This window comes from Sporobolomyces salmoneus (assembly GCF_050403485.1).
Source record: "Sporobolomyces salmoneus JCM6883 DNA, S_salmoneus_JCM6883_v1_ctg10, whole genome shotgun sequence".
Taxonomy (NCBI): Eukaryota; Fungi; Basidiomycota; class Microbotryomycetes; order Sporidiobolales; family Sporidiobolaceae; genus Sporobolomyces; species Sporobolomyces salmoneus.
This window is the reverse complement of record NW_027481153.1, coordinates 200,799-219,962: the sequence shown is the minus strand read 5'-3', so window position 1 is coordinate 219,962 and position 19,164 is coordinate 200,799. Positions and strand designations below refer to the sequence as shown.

Sequence of the window (19,164 nt, the reverse complement as noted above, 5' to 3'; positions counted from 1 at the left end):
ACCTCTGCTCTCGCTACTCCTTCTGATCCCGCCTGTTCACGCTCGTTGGTAACTTGAGGCGTTAAGAGTATCTTCGAGTGCTTGAGCAGTTCGGGGAGGGAGAGTTGAGTGAATTGTAGGCGAAAGTAGATGAAGAATGTCGAACGAAGCGGAATGAGCGGATTTGGCTACAGCAGTCGATTGAGGCGCCAGTCGGAGTCACTGATTGTATTGTCGATGTTCAAGGTGATTCCGACAAGGGTAGGGAGCAGAGCAGAGCAAGAAACGCCGAATCTTTCTTTCTTCCTCTTGCGCCTCACTCAAACACAATCGATTTTGGTTACAGCACTTGAAGGATACACAGCTACAGCATGCCTGGCCTGGTAGATCTTCCCGTCGAAGTAAGCCTCCACTTCCTCTGTTCTCTCTCCTTTTCTCTCACCCTCCTTGAGTCGCTGACGATCTCGCAAGCGCAGCTATTGCTACACATCCATATCCTCTCTCTATCTTCGGCCCTACCGTTCCTCTCGCGCTCATTCCATCATCTTTTCTCTTCGACTTCTCCTTACCACAAAGCGACTTACCTCCTCCTGCGTCATCCTGCCAACAAAACCCTCTCTCACGCGATCCGATACTCAGTCTGTACTCTCGAAGTCCTACAAACTCTCGAACGAATCATGAAGGGCAAGAAACTGAAATGCCCTCAATTACCTCGACGACTCTTTTCGACACTGTCTCCTTCTCGACATTGCTCGAACCCTGATCTCGACCATCTTCCGCTCATTCGATACCTTCTCGAAAAGTACAAGGCGTCGCCAAATTCGCATAACGGATACCCCCTCGCGAGAGCAGTCTTCTCGGGAGATTTCGAGTTAATTAGACTGTTGTTGGATCACGGAGCTGATCCAGGGCTGAAAGAAGGCTGGGCGGTAGTGACGGCGATCATGAAGGGTAGTAACGACAAAGCGGGAGGGTTGAGCATGGTCAGAGCGTTGATCGAACCGGATTATCCTTTACCGGTCTCCGCCTCGAGTACTCCGAATGGGTCAGATCACGAAGGAGGAGGAGGCGACACACAAGGGAACGTCTCGGATAAGCAGAAGAAACGGAAACGGGATAGGAATGGCGAATCGGGATCTTCACCGGCAAAGAGGGCACGATTGGAAGACCGGTGTAAGCCAACTCCGGAAATGCTGGAGACTGCAGTCAAGACGAAGCAATGGGATATCGTTGACTACCTCACTAAGAAAGGTAAGTCTGTTTCACTTCCGGTCATGGAGGCGCGAAGAACTCGAATTCACGAAACTTTGCAAAAACCAGGTGCAATCCCAAATTTGGACGTTCTCAAGCTACTCTAGACAGCGTTCAGCAGTCTACACCCTCAGACTACATACGACGATCGCCCGTCGACAAAACCTTCCTCCCGACGCTCCCTCTCTGTGCCATCTTTCAGCCTCATTCCAATGCATCCTTCCTTCTGCTCTTTCACCGCTGTCTCCCAGTCTTTACTTCTGACCCCCTCCCCAACAATACATCCGCGCCCTCCATCTGTCGCCTTTCCTCGCCGTTCCCCCCGCTTCTCCGCTTCAATGACATCGACCACACACACCCATTTCACAGCTCGTCCCGGCTGTGTTCAATGTCGTCCGTACCAAAAGGGTTCCGAGTGTGAAGATGAAGGAGCGGGTTGCCAGCTGGAATGAGGAATAGCAGTGGGACGGGAAAACAGCGAGGGACAATAGAATCGGCTAGGGAGAATTGGAGGAGCTCGAGTTGGATTAGAGGATGAGGAGTTGACGGGTGCTTGAAGCGTGGAATCGTACCGCTGGATGGCAAGACTAGGCGGAGCGTTCGAAGGAAGAGCGGGATAATGGCTCGGGCGAGGGTTTCGAGTCCAGGCAAAATCGAGAACGCGCTTAGAAGGAGGTTGACCGTGATCGCGGGGAGAAGGAATGAAAGGGCTACTCGGAGTTGGTGTGTTGAGGGGAGGACGATCGCTGCAGGTGGATGCCGTATTGCGATCATCAGGACATCGGATGCCATCCAAAATATGTTGATGAAGACTGATAGCGTCAGGGTAAGGACGGATGAGTGGCGAGTCGACGTGCGCGGGACGATGATCGCTGTTCGGCGTATCACTGCTGTCGATAGATCCTTCGCCGAGAGGCTGACTTTCAGACTGTGTCGAGTTGTAAACTGGAGGTGCGAGAGCTTGCGAGTTCGGATTGGGCGGCTGTCGCAATACGAGAGAGTAGTGGCCATACGAAGACGTCAGCTGCCTGTTTGTGACAGTTAGGGAAACAAGCGAGTCTGACCAAGTAGACGAATCCCTTCTTTGAGAGATTCCAATTTCGACGATACAAGTCAATTTCGCGCTCAGGGTTCTTTCGGAGAGGACAGAATTGTTTCGTGTGGTGCGCTTCCCTAGAACCATGCATACTCGTCAAGTCAAGATCTACTTGGCAGAGACTGGAATGAGCTGAGACTCACGTCCGGAGTTGGAACCACGTTCTCCCGCAGCCAATCGGGCAAGGCTTATTGCGTTTCGCAGTTTGTTCGTGGAACTTTCTGTGTTCGTTATGAGACTTGAGAAGCGAACAAGGTGTCAACAAAGAAGAGATGGAGAGGGAGAGGGAGAGGGAAGAAAGCGTAACGACTCACATGCCCGACCCAATCGCACCACTCGCACACTCTATCAATGTAGGACTTCTGTTTCAGATGCTTCTCCCGGAAATGTCGATTGACTCTCTGCAAGGAGGAATCACCACACAGGAGCAAGAAAACTCAGCGGACCCACTTCAGGCCGTGAGGTCTATGTCGAGAACGATACGTACCGATCGCTGCTGATTGTAGAAGTCACATCGAGGGTATCTGCACCAGTAGACCTGTTCCCCTCGATCTAACCAACAACAACTGCAACCCGTGTTGTCGCCGGTCTCGAAAAACAGTTTCATCTCATCAAACGTGAATGGTCGACAGCCTCTCGGCTTGACGAGAACCGGACGGCGAGACTTGTTGACCATGAGAGAGGACCGAGGGAGTGGGATGAAGGAAAGAAGAGTAGACCTGGAAGCAGAAGGGATTCGAGCGAGAACGCCGAGGACACCGAGGAGGGTCCGCGCACCATAATCACACCCTCGGCTCCACATCGCAGTGACGCGTCACGCAGCGTATCTCAAGTGCACGAGTCAAGAGGGTCAAGGCGCCTCATAAAGAGAACAGGAGAGGCGCACGTTTCATCGCTAAGGGAAAGGTTTCTTCCCAGTCCTGAGATACGTCGCCAGATCCTCCTCGCTCCATACTGCCCGTACAATCTTTGGCGGATCGTCCACCTGCATCGAATTTTCTGAATCCTCGGGGTCCTCATCATCTTCCGCCTCCAACTCTACCCTTCCCTTCCAGTCCCATTCTTCCCCTCCATCTGCTGAGAACTGCTTCGCTGCGTTCACTCGATCGTATGCAGAGTTCAAGAGTCGAGTTTGAGCCGCGAGTAGAGTCGCGAACTCGTTGGGATCAGAGGCAGAAAGCGAGGCTTTGAAATGCGAAGGAAGCGAGTCGAGGAGTTGCGCTTGTCGGTTCTCCACCTCGGGCGTCTGTACGCGTGGTCCGAGATCAGCATGCCGTCTTATGGTTACGACGCTACTGATTCCAAACCCCTCTTACCTGTTTAGTTCGAAGCAAAAGTCCAACGATCCAATCTTTGCTCTCTTCGACCGGTTCCCTCGGTACGATGCTGACTCCAGCCCACTTGTCTCTCTTGACATCACGTTCCTCCTTCCTCCTCTTGCCTACGTTCGCTTCCTGAGGTCGATCCCTCTCTCGTTCGAGATCGCTCTGAGAACTGATCAAGCCGATGAGCGAGTTGAATTGCGAGATAAGGAGCGAGTACCGGTTGAGCAGATCGGGGAAAGGGAGAGTGGGAGGGATCGTAGATGAGGGAGGAGAGTTGTGGAAAGCGTGGAGAAGATGAGAGGTCAAAGTCGAGATGGAGTTGATCAGTTGCGCGAGTCGAGGTCGGAGGAGATCCAAGTCAGGTATCTGGTTGCTTTTAGGTGGTTGCTGCATGTTCTACGAGGTTGAGTCTGGAGAAAGAAGCAGAAAGAGATGAAGCGATTCGCTTCTCTCCTTCAACCTTTTCATCGCAATGGCAGAGGTCAGTCCGTAAATCGTACGACTCCGATCGTATACTAACTCTGCTCTTTCGGATGCGCGTAGTCGAGCGAATGGGTTGCCTTGATCTCGGATGACGGTAAGTTCTCTCCAGTCTTTCCCTTCTCTCCAGCTCTCTCTAGCCCACGCTGACTCTCTATCTCTACAGGATTCCGATTCATTCTCCCCCGCTCCGCCGCGCTCGGTTCCGGACTCGTCCACGACGCCCTCACATCCGATTTCGCTGAAGCCGCCTCAAACACCGTTACGCTGCCAGATCAGAGACCTGAGATCGTCGAGAAAGTAGCAGAGTACTTGATGTACAAGGAGAAGTATAGTCATAGTAAGGAGAACGTGCCGGATTTCAAGGATCGAGTGAAACCTGAAACCGCTTTAGAATTGTGAGCACCTCGTCCCTCGAAGCTCTTGCTGATGCGCCTACACTACTGACGAATTGAGTGATGTAGGTTGATGATCTCCGACTATATGAACTGTTAATACCTCCCCTTGAAGTCGACCTTTCGTTTCGTTTGTTGTAAAAACAAAGTTTTCTCCCTTTCTCTTCTTATCGCGAGCTTACATCGTGCGACGCCTGAGAACGAGTCCCAGCCTCCGGTTAAAGTAATACGACGGATTGGGATCGTCGAACGACGGTACTCGAGAGTCTAGAAAAGCAGGAGTAAGATAAGATAGCATCAAATTAAGACAACAAGCGATCAAGTTGTACAAGGTCTACAGGTCGATTCGATCTATTCCCACTCCTCGCATCACATCACCTCCCATTTTGCCGCAGCCACACCCAGCCTGTACTGACGGAGAAGCCGTTGACCGCAAACTCGTTTTCACCGTCTGCCACACGAAAGGTAGACCCCATCCGAACGCAATCGAAATGATCACGATAATCCCGACAAACTGTAACGTTTCCGACACTGGTGACCTCAACCTAGGTCTCCACGCGACTTCTCCCTTTACTCGATCCTCGTCCTCGTCCTCATCCTCTTCCGTTCTTCGAGTTTGCCTTTCGACGAACGATCCCGTCTCGTTGAACCTCTTTAGCAAGTCATCTTTCTCCTCCCATCTCCTTCGCAACCATTCCTCAAACTCCTTCCTCTCTTCCTCCGTTCCATCGTCTCCTTCCCCTTTACCCTCCTCTTTCAACCTCGTCAAGTCTCCCAAGGGAATATCTTTGAGCTCAAACGTTCGGAGATGGAAGTGTAGCTCTGGAGGTGGAACGCGGTAGAGGAAGATCGAGGGGAGGGAATAATATTCGGAGGGATAGAGAGGTTTTCGCTCTGCTGAGGAGGAAAGGGAGTGACGAGGGAGTGGATAGCCGACGTTCAGGTCGACGAGGCGGAGGGAGGGGACTCGGATCGCTAATTGTCGAAGACTACGTTTCAGGCGACGATTAGTTGGAAAAGGGCGAAAATGTAATGAGAGGAGAAACGTACGCGAAGAAAAGACCAGTTGAGCGAGGCAAGAGAGTGTACTTCAAGTCTTTCACTGTTATCGAGTGTGAGCCCTTATCGACCAGATTCACGGCCAGTGCAAGACGTGATGCGGATCATGACTCACGATTAGATTTCTCTGCGAATTTTGTCGAGATTCCTCGAGTGTTCTCCTGTGGCGATTCAATCGAGGACAGGTCAAAATTCGTGTGTCGTTCTTCGTTTGTGGACGCGAGTGAACTTACAGTAACGATAGTCCCCTCTGGGAACAACAAGAAACTCAATTCACCTTCCTCTTCCTTTCCCTCTCTTCCCAACAGATGACAATCATTCGACATCCCTTCCAACTGTCTCTCGAAATTCACTTTATCTTTCCCCCAATTCCTCTCCAAGAACGCGAATCCAAACCAGTTGCAAGCCGTCCCAATGATCGGAATCTTCTCGAGCGAACTCTTGAGTGCGATATAGAGTGAAGGGGAGGAGTCGGTCAGGTAGAAGAAAGTCCAGAGGAAGAGCCAGTCGGCGAGGGTTTGATGGTTTGAGATCTAAATGAGCGTACCAGCAGGAATCATCGACGGCTCGCAGTCAGTCTTCAGGGAGAAAAAGGAAAATCGAGAAATGTCTGAGTTGCTCACCCAGATTGATCGTTTCGGAACATTGACCTTAATCACTCGTCCCTCTGCGTCCCTCTCTACCCAGTTATCTGTGTCTCCCTCACCTTCACTCGAAATAACGTACTCCAAATCACCGAAGAACAGTCTCGAGACCACGACCAGAGAGGCTCCGAACAATCGTTTCCCTAACCGTGAGTGCCAGACTCCCAATCGTGGTGTGCAGAGCCGTAGAGGAAGGAAGAGGACGAGGAGAAAGAAGAGTAACAAGATCAGGGAGTTGAAGAGGACGGCGAACGAGATGGCGTGCAGGAGAGGTAAGTGCGAGGGACGAGAGGCGATAGGTATTGACCAGGAGGGCGAGCGCATCTTGTCTGGAGCGCTGTAGGTCGGGTGGAGAGGAGGGGAAGAGGGGGAACTGTCGGATGTCGAGTCGACGGGGAGAGTCTGTTGAGGCGCTGGCTTGATAATTTGCAGGGTCTGTTGCGTAGTTTGATGCAGGAGAATGAAGCGGTTGCAGCGAGAGAAGCGATAGTGAGTTTACAGCAAGAGGGAGACAGCAAAGGAGCGCGTGACTTTCTCAGCGAAGTTCGCACTCGTGTCAGTCAGGGCATGAAGTTGCGTACGGCTGTCAAGGTTCTCATTGGGACGAACAAGGCAAGTAATACATTGCGACGTAGGCGAAAACAAACCGACTCAACAAAGAAGGGAAATTGAAAACGAAAACGAAACAGAAAGTACGATCCGAAGAGACAGCCCATCAAGTAGCGAGAGGTACGGCAGGAGGCAGATTGGAAGATGGCCCCGTCGTTGTCGAGGAAGGCGACGCCGAGGAGCTCGCGAACAGGCCAGCGGCGGCATTCGGGAATCTACGTTGAGTGAATCTATTTCGTCCAGGCGCAACAACACAGGAAGCGATGAGTCACAGTCTCTTTCTTAGGCCAGTACTGCCAGATGTCAGAGAGCGTGGGAGGACTCACTTCTGTAGATCGTCGGCAGTTACGACACCGAGCGTGAATTTGCGAGCTGTGAGCCGCTCAAAGTCAGTCGCAGCCAATCGCATGCAACTGAGACTGACTGGAGAAACCACTCACCGGCATCAGTCACGAGGGCGAACCTGACCCCACAAGGTAGTTGATCCTGTTCTTTGAAGAACGATTCCAATTCTTCGAGTCTCGTATCCGGAGTGATTACTGTCCTCTCGAACGGTCGGCATTCACTCGTCAGCTGATTTCGCACGCTCTTATTCGGGAGAGCTGGTATGACTAACCGGTATAAGCTCTCGCTTTCGTGAAATGCCTCACAGGAGATTTCGGTGCTTTATCCGTTTTATCGTTCAATTCGGAGAGAGGCGTCTCGAAATCGAGTTCCCCTTGTTCTTCGAGGCTTTTAAGTTCATCGATTGAGACCCAACCCAGCAATTGACGTGTTGAAGGGTCGGAAAGAGGGAGAATCGACTAGAAGTGGGGGGAAAGTCAGTCTCAGCGAAGCTTGGGAGCTGGAGAGGGGACCAATAGACTCACGAAATCTCGTTCATATGCGACTATGAGCTTCCAGAGTAGGTCAGCGAGAGTCGGAAAGAATGAGGGGAACGTGAGACGGCAAAGCGAAGCTCACGTTGGAGAGCTGTTCCCGTCGAGGTAGTAGTTGGAAGCACTAGAGCTGGTGACAACTGGAGGTCTTCGACAGTTGCGCCCCTGAATTTTTCGATCATACCGCGAATCCGCGTGAGGTGGAGAGGTGGAGAAAGGAATGAAGGATTTCATCGATTTCCTCTGCTTACCTCACTCAACAACCTCATTTTCGACTGTTTTCGACTCTACGCGATGTCCACATCCGAGCAACTAGTACCGGAAAACCAAGAGGGCGAGGAAGAATACCTCGCTGAAGACGATGTTGAAGAAATCGAAGAATTAGAAGGAGAAGAAGTCGAGATGGAATCAGACGACGACGCCGGAGAAGACCAGGAGGAAACTGAAGAGGGTCAAGATGATGCGATGAACTTATTAGACAACGGTCTCGACGATTCATTCGCGACTTGTTCACTTCATCAAGCAGCAGTTTTCACTCTTCAAGTTCATCCCATCGATTCTACTTTGGCCGTTTCTGGAGGAGAGGACGATCTCGCATACATCTTCAGAACAGATTCAGGAGCTCAGGTCAAGAAATTGGAAGGGCACACGGATTCAGTCACTTCTTGTGGATGGAATTTCGATGGAACGATGGTCGCGACGGGAGGAATGGATGGAAGGGTCATCGTATGGAAGGTGAAAGGTACTCAGAGTGCTTGGACCGAGAGGGAATGGGAATTGTTGCATACTCTCGAAGGTCCAGATGAAGTGAACGTGAGTTTTCAAACCTCACTACCTCGTTCTCAGGGTGAGGGGGCTGAGAGACTTCACATGACAGTGGCTCGATTGGCATCCGAAAGGAAACTTGTTGCTCGCAGGAGGAGCTGATGGAACTGTTTGGCTATGGAATCGTGAGTTCCCATTTTCCATGCGCTCTTTTCCATTTGCGCTCAGATTGACGGTTCTTGACTCGATCTTTGCTACAGTCCCCTCGGGAAACACTCTCCACGTCCTTTCGGCTCACGTCGCTTCAGTTACAGCTGGACGATTTACTCCCGACGGTAAGGAAAAATCTTTCTCTCTTCTCTACCGAAATCGATTGCTTACATCGACTATTCTTCCCGTCGTTCTCAGGCAAGAAGATTCTGACTGCTTCCGAAGACTCGACTCTGATCCTTTGGGACCCTCGGGAAGGAACCGCGATCCACAAATTAACCGGAGCCGACGCGCGTTTCAAACTCGAATCGGGAATCAACTGTCTCGCGATCAACCCCGCTTCGACCGTTGCGATCCTTGGAGGGGCCGAGGGAGGTCTACGAGCGGTCAACCTCGTCTCGGGTACCGTATTGGCCCAGATGACAGGACACGAGGAAGGCGCAAGTATCGAAATGGTCGCGTTTAACGAAGTACCGAAAACCGGTGGAGCGGCGGCAGTAACCGTCGTTGTTAGTGTTGGTACCGATGGGCGAGTGTGCACTTGGGAAGCTTCGTCGTTCCGATTAAGGAGTACTGGTTCTCACGAGGTGAATCCATTTTCTTTTTTCCTCCTGCTCCGTTCGTGACACTGACGAGCCTTTTCTTTTTCACAGGACGCCGTCACCTCATTATCCTTCTCCCCTCACACTCCTACTTTCCTGACGGGTTCCGCCGACAAGACTCTCAAATTATGGGATTACCGAACCGGAACCTGCGTCAAAACTCTTCTCGGGAACCGAGATATCGTTCACGCCGTCTCTCTCTCGAAGGATGGAAAGGTTGTCATCAGTGGTAGTGAAGACGGAAGCGTGAGGACGTTCAGACCAGACGAGGAGAGGAATCCCATGCAGGAGTAAAATTCTCGATTTTCTAAACTAGACGCATCTCTTTTATGTAATTCCTCCATGTGTTGATATCATTCTAATCTCTTCTCCTTGCGTCTGCGTTCGAAGATATTCACTTTGAGCAAAGTCGCAATTCAAAGGGAAACCGAGCAAATTGCGCTTTACGTTCCTCTTCTTCTTTCTCTTCACTCCTCTTCTCCACTTTACACACGACCTCGACTCCTCGTCCTAGACATAACCCGGTCATAACCAGAGGACCTCTCCAGCTTGAAACTTTCCCTTCGCCCCCACACAAATCTCGCATTGAATTCCGAGGCTTCCCCAACGTCCCCTTGTCTTCCCATTCCCCTCACCACGCATACACCATCGACCTAGATCATCAGAGCGCTTATCGAAGTCGTACAAATTCAATCGAGCGAAGGATGGAGTCTTTGCAGCATCATTCGTCTCCATCTCTGTTCCTCCCGATCGATGGCTCCACCTCTCCAACTCAACCGATTTCTACCGCCGAGACAAAGCACAAAGAAGAGGATCAAGAGCAGTATCTCCCGACCCCGACCTCTCTACCGATTCTCTCCCGCTTCCAGTTTCAAGGATCCTCGGCTCCGTCTCTTTCCCCTCCAGCCGTCTCTTTCGACACCGCGGGAAGTAACAGTGCTATATTCGCGGCCGATGGTCGTCCCTCGGTACCAGGAGGGCGTCGAGTAGTCACGAGGGAGGATTCTGTCGAGATCGGCGAGCCGAGACCTCAAGACGAACGGTCTCGCAGCGAGGACGGTCTGCCTTTCGAAATGGAGATAGAAATGGACATGGATACGCAAGATGCGAATGCGAGGGTCGACCCTGCAGCAGAGTGAGTGTTGACTTTCTCAGACGATTTGAACCTTCCCTCGGCTGATACAAGTACCATTCTCACAGTAGCGCATCTCGCACCTGGACGACAACGACCGACTCTCCTTTCAGTAGCTCCCATCGCCCTTTCAGAACGACTCGAGCTCGTTACGCTCGTTCCGAACCTGAACTCGAGGCAACTTCCGATTCTTCACAAACGCCACCACCTGAACCAACTCAGGACAATCCCGTGGCCCCTTCTCACAAACGAACATTTTCATACGTCTCGATCTCGACGGGACATACCCCGGCTCCGGCTTTCGAAACTCGAGAAACTGTCTTCGCATCTCCTCCGACTTCTCCCTCGAACTCCTTCCCGTCTCTCTCCCTTCCTCTCCCTTCGTCCTCCCTCTCGGTCGATATCGCTCAACACCCTCTCTTCCGTTCAACTCAGAGTCGTATCGATGTGGAACCACGACCTTTCCAAGGTTCCTCTCGTCCCCGAACTCACTCGTTCGAATCTCAACGAGCGAGCGCCGTCCGTGCGAGCGGTAGGCGGCCATTGACGGAAGTCACTCACGAGGGTAGTGACTCAAGTCGTCCCTCGTCGAGTTTGAGGCAACGTCGCAGTGAGGTCGAACGAGGAGGGAGCAAGAGGAGGAGAGCTTCGACGATACTATCTGGAGGAGATTCAGAGCCGACGATGCCCAGCACGAGCACTCATCAAGGGAGTCAATCATTCGCTCCGGCGCTCGGACGATACCTCTCTCAACCCTCTCCAATTGAACCGTTGCTTTCTCGCCCTTCGACTTCGTCCGCGACGGTGAATGGACCATCGAGGTCTCTCATCGGCTTCGGATTCGTAAGAGGAGGAGGAGGAGTCGATCGTCCTTCCGTTCCGACTATTGAGCTACCCTCGACGGAAGCTCGAGAACGTTCAGCAGCTTTGCGCCATTCCTTCTCTCGCCTTCCTCCATGGTGGCGAACGACAGGTGGCGATCACTCTGCTCCCCCGACGGTCTCGGCTTCCTTCGTCGGCCCTCAAGCTTCCCGATTCGAAGCGCTCTCGACTTTTTCGACCGCCGAATACGACCACTCGGACCGCTCGAATCGCCTTCATCGACGCACCGACGAGATCCTTCGACAAGCGGAAGAAACTCTCCGTTCTCGTCAAGCGATCCTTCGAGACGCCGAGGATACGACTCGACGAGCGAGGCGATTGTTAGACGAGGATAGGACTGATCGAGAGCGGGAAAGGACAATCACTCGATTACCGGACGTTGGAGGACTTCCAGAACCAGCTGAATTGTCGGCGAGACCTGTCATCGGATTGAGGATTGGAGAAGGATGGCCGGCAACTACTCTCGAAACGTCGAATCAAGCTCAATCCCCGCCGCCAACTGGGAGACGAAGGAGGTCTTCAATCTTTTCGACTTCTCACTCCCCTCCTGCTTCACCGAATGGAGAAGGATCTTCCGACAACCTCCCGATGGGAGGAACGAGTTCTCGTACTCGACAATTCTTGACTTCGTTGCGATCTCGTCGCCCTAGATTCTCAAGGAACTCCACTGGAATCGATCCGCCCGAGCTCGCTCCCTCGACTACGACTACGACTACTACGGGAGACTCGACAATGTTTGAGACGTCGCACTACGATGAGGAGGCAGAACATCAAGCGGCGAACGAACTCAACGATCGATTACTCGAACGAAGGAGGATCTCTGCGAGTCTCGAACCGCCTTCTCGAGCAGGAGGAGGAGTCGAAAGCGCTGCTTTATGGGGAGAGACTCTCGTGCGAGGATTCTCTACCGGTTCGACTCTCTTCCCACCTCGCGCGCCCTTAGCAACCGGTTTCGTCACTCCCGTTGAAGGAACTGCAACTCGTGGCTCGACCCGTCAGGACCCTTTCCGAATCGACAACAACGCGACAGACTCCTCTGCAATCTCGTACTTTACTCGTCGAAGTGATTCGCCTTCGCCTCAACGAAGGAACGCATCTCGAGGTTTTAGGAGAACGCACACTCTCGGCATCGAAGCAGGTGGCTCGACTTCGGAGAGATCGAGTTTTGTTGCAGAAAGAACCGACGAAGGACTCGGAGACAGAAACCGACCTGCGATTCGACTCGGCTTCACCGGACCCTCTCAGCCTGGACCTATCGCTGCTTCCTCTTCCTCTTCCCGAGCTCGCCTTCGATTCGACGACGATGACGATGAAGACCTCGCGACTTCCTCAGGCAACAACATCGCAAGGGATCGATGGAACCCTCCTCGTCTCCCGCTTATGTTGTCGAGTGGAAGCGATGGACGAAGGACGATCAATCCTCCCGCCGGAATGTCCGACAGCTTGGAAGTAGCTGAAGAAGGAGGAGTTGCAGCGACATCATCGGGAGCGGAAGAGAGTTCGAGATGGTGGAGTTCATTCGGACCCAATCATCTCGCCGAGGACTCTGTAAGTCGATGGCCTCTGCTTGTGTCGCTTACGATAAGCTGACACTTCTCGTCGGCTTGACCCAGAGTGAACATCCTCGAGCTCGATCGAACCCTACGAATTTTTTCCCTTTCGACGAACTTCCTGTCCCAATCACCACGACCTCTACTGCCGATGCCTTCGCAATCCGACCTTCTGTCCCGACCTCCGACACTCGACCTGCCTCTTCCTCGAACCCCCTCAACGATGTTCTCTCGCTCGGACGGGAAGAGCGTTCAAACCAGACCCTTCGACGTCGTCACACCGCGCTAGATGATCCGACTCCTTCTCGCCCTGTCGGTAGAACCTCACAAGAAGCGGTCGACGCCGTCGCTGATCGCCTAGCTCAACACCGAGTCGAACGCCTCGCCTCGTTACGCAGAGAACGCAATTTCATGCGAACACTCCTCGGGGGTTCAGACCCAAACCCTGCCGAACCTGGAACGTCTCAAGCTACAAGATCTCTTGCTAGAAACTCTTCACAGGAGCCAGCACGGGAAGAAGAACGACGATCTTCCGAGGCAGAAGCTCAACCCGCGAGTCCTCCTCGATCTCCTGGATTCCGTCGCAGAGCACTCGGTGATTTCTTCAGAGGATTCGGAACTGGAGGAAGGTTGATGTCGATCTTTGATGATGACTACGGAGCGTTCTTCGGCAGAGACGCTGTTGCGCTTGATTCGAGGAATTATCTCGTCAGTCTCTTTCCCTCACTCTCATTCAAGTCGCTTAGCTGACTCGACAACGCGTTTCCTACAATCACAGGAGGATGACGAGTTCGACGCTTCCTACGAAGGTCTCCTTCGATTATCAGCTCAAATCGGCGACGCGAAACCGAAAGGAGTCAGTCAAGATGCGATCGCTCGACTTCGAACGTTCCCATACTCGCAATGGCCCTACATCGAGAGATCTTCGAAGGAGGGGAAGAACACAGACCCGATTCCCAGCACGAGCGCGAAGACGATTGAAGGGGAGACGAAACCGGAATTCGCTCGGAAGAATATCGAGAAAGAAGCGCGATGTGCGATCTGTCTTTGTGTAAGACTTAATCCCTATCACTGTATCTGGTCAAGACTGATGTTCAACTCTCCCATCTTCAGGATTACGAAGAGGACGATTCTTGCTCTCTCGCCAACTGCTTGCACGGATTCCACACCGAGTGTCTCAAGGTGAGCCGTCTTTGTCGTCAGCCTCATATATTCTTATCAAAGCTGACGGTAGTGTCCGGTTGCTCCCAGTCCTGGTTCTCGACCACTGGCTCATGCCCGTGCGTTTTCGGCTTTTTGCTCTCTTACTGAAACGCTCGAGTTGCTGATGGCTCTTGCTCTTTCTCACGGCGACTCTAGTGTATGTCGTCAAGATCATACGTAGTAGGGTCTTCATAGATCGGGAAACTCTCGCCCGTCGCTTCAAAGCGACTCTGTACATAGTTTTCATTTCGCTTCCGTTTGCGTTTTTTCCACCTTGTTGATTGACTCCATTTCTCGCATTCCTATTTTCTACCTGTTCCAATGTTATCTGTATCGCTTTCTCCTGTACGTGTAAAGTTCCCATCGGGACCATTTTTTCGCGAAAGTCCGACGAGTCGTCACTTCGTTTCCTTTCGCTTCACACCGTTTTCGACCCACGCTCGTAATCGCACATCTACAGTACTCACTCGAAACCACCGAATCGACCGCTAGCTCTCAGCCGCCCAGACACATCGAAAACAAGCGCTCATCTCTGCTCCCTGGTCCTCAACATCGCGCCACCAGTTCTACGCATGAGACGGTCATCCTCGATTGCTCGTAAAGCCTCGAAATACAGCCTACAACCCCTCGCAAGTCGACCTCGACTGCCTCCCGGTTCCAACTCGTCATTCAACTTGGCCTCGCCATGTCTTCGCGTGGGGAGTAGACGGACGTTCTTTGGGTTGGGAGAGGTCATGGGAGTTCTGTCAAAGTACGTCAAGCGTCTTACCTCCCAATCAGCGCCATGACTGACTGAATGACGCTTCGTTTCGGCTCTCTCCCTTCACAGTCCGGCAGAGACGTTGAGATCCCTATCAGATGCGAAACGACAACTTCAAGAGATGCAACAGGAATTGAAGGACGCGAAAGAACGATCTCAGAGTGAGCGCGGCAGCTTTGATCGATTCGGAGAAACGAGATTTTGTTTCGCTGACTCGTGAAGCATCTTGCCACAGTTCCCGCTTCACACACGTTCTCTCCCCTACCTGGATTCTTCGATCGACCAAACGAAATCAAAGCGATCGAACGGGCCCTGGGGAGCGTACCGGCATTCACCGTTCTCTTCGGTTCTTCCTCGGTCGGAAAGACTGCTCTCCTCCGTCAAGTCTTGTCCGATTCCGACAAGTACCACGTCCTACACTTCGACTTGCGTATCGCAGGATTCGCCGATCTCGCTTCCCTTTATTTCTCTCTTTCGCAACAACTGGAAAGCTACTTCGCGGTGATTCCTGAACAACTTGGTGCGGAATGGGGCTGGGACGAGTTTGAGAAAGAGTCGTGGGCGTTCAAGGTCAGTCTCGACGGCAATGTCTGTTTCTTGCGGACCAGTCTGATGGCCGTTTCGATTTACAGCACGATCGACTCGAGGTAGAAAAGCGAGTGAAAGATGGAGGAGACGTCAAGACGGCCGACGTTTCCCGACTGATGGAGATACTCCAGTCATCTCTACTTGCGTATTGGGACTTTGAACCCATGTCGAAGGCCCAAAGGAAGGAAATGGAAGAGGCGAAAGAGAAAGCCGACAAGGAAGACGACAAGCCTACGAAATCAACAAAGGTCGAAACGACCGCAGCATCGAATATGCTCAACGACCCGACGGAGGCTCGAATGAGGCTCGGGGCAGTTCCAAAACCGGAAACAACGGAGAAGAGCAAACAGACTTTGCTTGAAGCTAGAAGTCTCGGCGATGAACAAAAGACGGATGAGAAAGGCGAGAAAAAGGAGAACGAGGTAGAAGGAAAGGAGGAGGAGCGGAAACCTCGCAGCAAGAAGATCCCGGTCATCTTTATCGACGAGGTGAGCTTTCTGCTTTCTGCTTCTTTCCTTCATACTCGATGGAAGCTCACACGGCTTCGACCGATAGGCCCACAAACTCCCCGCCCTCATCCGTGCAGACGAGTCAGTTCTCTCACTCGAACAGAATCTCTTGCGTGATACTGAGGAGTAGAACACTTGACAGCGCGATGAAAGCTATCCTTGATTCCCTCCTCGTGTTGACGAAACAAGACCGACTCGCTCACACCTTACTCGCAACTTCCGACTCTTTCTTCATGTACGTGACCTCTTACTCAACCCTGGAGTGGTTCTTTTCTGACAATTCGAGCGCGAACAGGACATGGCTACGAGCGTGGAACACAGCTCAACATTGTCAGATCCTCTCCATCGGTGACTGCTCGAAAGCGGAAGCGAAGCGATTCTTCGAGGAGGTACTCGTGCCTCATGTGCCCGAGAAGTATCGGAGCAAATACAACTTCGAGGATTTGTTCCGAGTGTTCGGAGGGAAGCTCGCACACCTTTCCGATTTCAGTGCGTTTTCTTCTACTACCGCAGAGTCCCAGTGACTGACCTGATGGACCCCTGTTGTCTAGCTGGCGAATTCGTCAATAGCGAAGGAGAACTTTCCATGCTTCACTCTTCCCACTTCCTTCAGGCTCACGCCTTGCTCAACCTCCAACTCATTCACGCTCGACCACCGCCCTCGAAGAGTGGCGAAGAAGCCGAAGCTTCGACTGGTTTCAGAATCTACTCTCCACTTCAGGGTTCATCTCCAGCTGGAACTGGATCGCCTACCGAATCGGATTCGGCAGATTTCACGGTTCAAGACCTCCTCAAGGTCATGAATCGACTCGAACCGGGGAAACAGGAAGCACTACCTTACTTCGCATTATGTCGAGAACTTGGAGCTCAAGCAGTCGATGGAATGGTCAGAGGAAGGATTCTCGAATTGAGGTGGAGTTCGACCGTGACAGACGAAGGAGAACCGAGAAGCGTACTCGAAACGGAGAAGGAGAAAGTCGTCGGACCTGTCGTCGTTCCAACTACTCCGGTCATCAAATACGCGATGGGGAAGGTGCTGGAGGAATGGAAGGATGAGCTCAAACAGTGAAAATAGAATAAATAGATTGTTGTACGTTTCTTCTCCTCTTGCTTCCTTGTCGCTACTTTACTTCACTTTACTTGTTCGACTGCAAATGATCCCTCCGTTCTTTCACCCACCACTTCCACTGTTCCCAGACTTTCCCTTCCTCCTCTTCTGCGTCTCCGCCTAGAGTCTCTCGTTGGTAGGTCGCATAGGTTGCTGGTTCTCCTCCAAAGTTGAGCGAGGTCGAGGTCGCTAAATGGACAAACCCAAGACTGTCCTCGCTAGTTCTTCCCGTCGTGGGCTTCTTCACCTCGTGAACGCTTTGAGCTCGATGCCAAGGCTTGAGGGATCGCAACGTCGAAACGCTTTTCTGCCTCTTCAAACTCTTCAGACTCTTCTTCCTCGATCTCCACGAATCCTTCCTGACAACACTGGTTCCTCCCATCCCTCCTCTCGATTCGACCTCTCCCCCCTTTCCTCCTCTGCTACCGCCGCCGATCCATCTGAATTTCGCTTTCCAGTTCGACGAATCCTCCTCGTTGTGTGCGCTCCTGATTGTCGCTTGGAGGACAGAAGACGATCTAGCGGGGTCGGCTCCCGGACCTTCACGTAAGAGCTGGAAGAGTTGTCGACGAGATTCGAGGTAATTCGGGAGATCGGATTGCGAAAGGAGAGGGGCTCGAGCGAGAAGTCGTTTCGGCGGCGGTTGAGGGAGATGATCAAGGGAGTGCTGGCGTGAGGACTGAGTCAGAGGGGAGAGTGAGGTCGAAGGTGAATTGACGAGAGGTCGTGGAATCCGAGTGAGCGCGGTTTCGTTTTCCTCATCCAGTCGCAAGGGACTTGACACTTTTCGTGGTCTTTCAGTCTCTTCGATCCGTTTGGATAGGTCTGGCAAGCTGTCGCTGCTCGGACGACCACTCTTCGAATTACGGCGAGATCGGGAATCGGTACGAGGGGGATGAAGCATTCGTTTTAGTTGAGCGATGGCTTCGTTGAACGACGAAGACGGCTTAGTCTTCATTCGAGGCTCGTTGGAGTCCGAGTATGTAGGCCGAATTCTGACGGGGTACGAAGCGGTCGGAGGGAGAGATCGGTGGGATCGAGCTGATCGTCCAGTGTCGAGCGCCGGAAGAGATCGAAATGACGAAGAGTGACGATCATCGCGACGGAGAGAAGGGACAGAGGAGAGAGCTACGACGTGGCCTCAAGGTTAGTTCAATTGCTGAGAGGCAACGTTTTCTGACCGGCGAAGACTTCAGCTTACTAGGTGGAAGCGAGGGATTCCGAGTTCCTTGCGATTCTGCCCCTTTCTGTGCATCTACTCTCCGTATTGATGTCGATCTCCTCTCATCCGGCACGGAGACGTCGGCTGAAGGACGAGATGGAGTCGAAAAGATTCGCGAATTATTTCTCGAGGGGCCGAACTGAGCAGAGTCTGGCGGAGCAAGAGCTGTCGCGTTGCTTGGATACGGATGGCTGCTATCTCGGCGCAGCCTTGAGGATGTGGTGGCGGTGGGAGGCGAACTGACTGAATCGATTCCTCCTCCTCCTTGAATCCTCGACGAAATCGTCCGATGTGCCGACATTTGCGAGACCTGACTTGCCCGATCACGACGCTTCACCGTACTGTTTGTCCGCTGCCAAGCCGCCTTGATCGCGCTCGCCGGAGTCGAGGGAGGTCTTCGAGTCGATTGTCTCCATTGCGAAGAGGAGGAAGGTGGCTTGACTGGTGGCGGAGTGAAGAGCTCTGGGTGCTTCTGTACGGTCTGTCGATACTCGGGCGAGTCGATGAGAGAGTGTAGGAGAGGGTACTGCGCTCGAGGAAGGGGAAGATGGGAAGCGGGAACTGCGTGGGATGGAGGTCGTGAGGGGAACGCTGAAGGGGGTAGAGGCACTGCCGTAGGATGAGTTGACATGCTGTCAGGCTGGTGAGGAGGCAGAGAGAGAAGGAGAACGCAGCCGCGCGCGATCAGAGCGGAGTGTTCGTTTCTAAGAGCGCACGGATCGCTTGAAACCGGAGTTGCCGCGAGCGCGTCTGGATTCTCTGGAACGACGACAGACAGGAGTGGTATGACAGCAAAGACAAGGGATATCGAGGACAGTGAAGGGATACAGATAAAAGTGAAACAGCAATAGATAAAAACAACAGAGGAACAGCAAAAAGTGAAAAGCGACAGAAGAGTGCTACAAACCTTCCTTCAC

General features: G+C 52.5%; 9 protein-coding genes across 9 annotated transcripts; 5 read left to right on the top strand and 4 right to left on the bottom strand.

Annotated features, from left to right (window-relative positions):
* Window positions 1-350: 350 nt before the first annotated feature.
* JCM6883_006022 (uncharacterized protein) lies at window positions 351-1,337 on the top strand (the record flags this gene model as incomplete). Its single annotated transcript, XM_076630477.1, has 3 exons — window positions 351-380; window positions 456-1,230; window positions 1,300-1,337. 3 exons carry the CDS (start codon window positions 351-353, stop codon window positions 1,335-1,337), a joined length of 843 nt encoding a protein of 280 aa, XP_076489536.1.
* Window positions 1,338-3,221: 1,884 nt separating this feature from the next.
* JCM6883_006021 (uncharacterized protein) lies at window positions 3,222-4,044 on the bottom strand (the record flags this gene model as incomplete). Its single annotated transcript, XM_076630476.1, has 2 exons — window positions 3,222-3,572; window positions 3,643-4,044. 2 exons carry the CDS (start codon window positions 4,042-4,044, stop codon window positions 3,222-3,224), a joined length of 753 nt encoding a protein of 250 aa, XP_076489535.1.
* A 79-nt stretch (window positions 4,045-4,123) lies between these two features.
* Window positions 4,124-4,626, top strand: ELC1 (elongin C; the record flags this gene model as incomplete). The annotated part of the gene is made up of 4 exons (XM_076630475.1): window positions 4,124-4,132; window positions 4,195-4,228; window positions 4,298-4,529; window positions 4,596-4,626. 4 exons carry the CDS (start codon window positions 4,124-4,126, stop codon window positions 4,624-4,626), a joined length of 306 nt encoding a protein of 101 aa, XP_076489534.1.
* Window positions 4,627-4,744: 118 nt separating this feature from the next.
* JCM6883_006019 (uncharacterized protein) lies at window positions 4,745-6,553 on the bottom strand (the record flags this gene model as incomplete). Its single annotated transcript, XM_076630474.1, has 6 exons — window positions 4,745-4,793; window positions 4,943-5,515; window positions 5,577-5,628; window positions 5,701-5,746; window positions 5,819-6,118; window positions 6,209-6,553. 6 exons carry the CDS (start codon window positions 6,551-6,553, stop codon window positions 4,745-4,747), a joined length of 1,365 nt encoding a protein of 454 aa, XP_076489533.1.
* A 391-nt stretch (window positions 6,554-6,944) lies between these two features.
* JCM6883_006018 (uncharacterized protein) lies at window positions 6,945-7,898 on the bottom strand (the record flags this gene model as incomplete). Its single annotated transcript, XM_076630473.1, has 6 exons — window positions 6,945-7,068; window positions 7,165-7,210; window positions 7,279-7,377; window positions 7,455-7,641; window positions 7,708-7,727; window positions 7,802-7,898. The coding sequence occupies 6 exons, from the start codon at window positions 7,896-7,898 to the stop codon at window positions 6,945-6,947; spliced, it is 573 nt and encodes a 190-aa protein (XP_076489532.1).
* A 112-nt stretch (window positions 7,899-8,010) lies between these two features.
* On the top strand, window positions 8,011-9,587 carry JCM6883_006017 (WD40 repeat domain-containing protein; the record flags this gene model as incomplete). The annotated part of the gene is made up of 5 exons (XM_076630472.1): window positions 8,011-8,529; window positions 8,594-8,666; window positions 8,742-8,816; window positions 8,890-9,278; window positions 9,345-9,587. The coding sequence occupies 5 exons, from the start codon at window positions 8,011-8,013 to the stop codon at window positions 9,585-9,587; spliced, it is 1,299 nt and encodes a 432-aa protein (XP_076489531.1).
* A 410-nt stretch (window positions 9,588-9,997) lies between these two features.
* JCM6883_006016 (RING finger protein) lies at window positions 9,998-14,241 on the top strand (the record flags this gene model as incomplete). The annotated part of the gene is made up of 7 exons (XM_076630471.1): window positions 9,998-10,428; window positions 10,494-12,855; window positions 12,921-13,565; window positions 13,636-13,908; window positions 13,971-14,039; window positions 14,109-14,137; window positions 14,217-14,241. The coding sequence occupies 7 exons, from the start codon at window positions 9,998-10,000 to the stop codon at window positions 14,239-14,241; spliced, it is 3,834 nt and encodes a 1,277-aa protein (XP_076489530.1).
* Window positions 14,242-14,632: 391 nt separating this feature from the next.
* On the top strand, window positions 14,633-16,986 carry JCM6883_006015 (uncharacterized protein; the record flags this gene model as incomplete). The annotated part of the gene is made up of 8 exons (XM_076630470.1): window positions 14,633-14,811; window positions 14,890-14,981; window positions 15,056-15,390; window positions 15,453-15,896; window positions 15,964-15,998; window positions 16,060-16,152; window positions 16,213-16,406; window positions 16,469-16,986. 8 exons carry the CDS (start codon window positions 14,633-14,635, stop codon window positions 16,984-16,986), a joined length of 1,890 nt encoding a protein of 629 aa, XP_076489529.1.
* A 67-nt stretch (window positions 16,987-17,053) lies between these two features.
* JCM6883_006014 (uncharacterized protein) lies at window positions 17,054-18,878 on the bottom strand (the record flags this gene model as incomplete). The annotated part of the gene is made up of 2 exons (XM_076630469.1): window positions 17,054-18,153; window positions 18,227-18,878. 2 exons carry the CDS (start codon window positions 18,876-18,878, stop codon window positions 17,054-17,056), a joined length of 1,752 nt encoding a protein of 583 aa, XP_076489528.1.
* Between the last annotated feature and the right edge of the window lie 286 nt (window positions 18,879-19,164).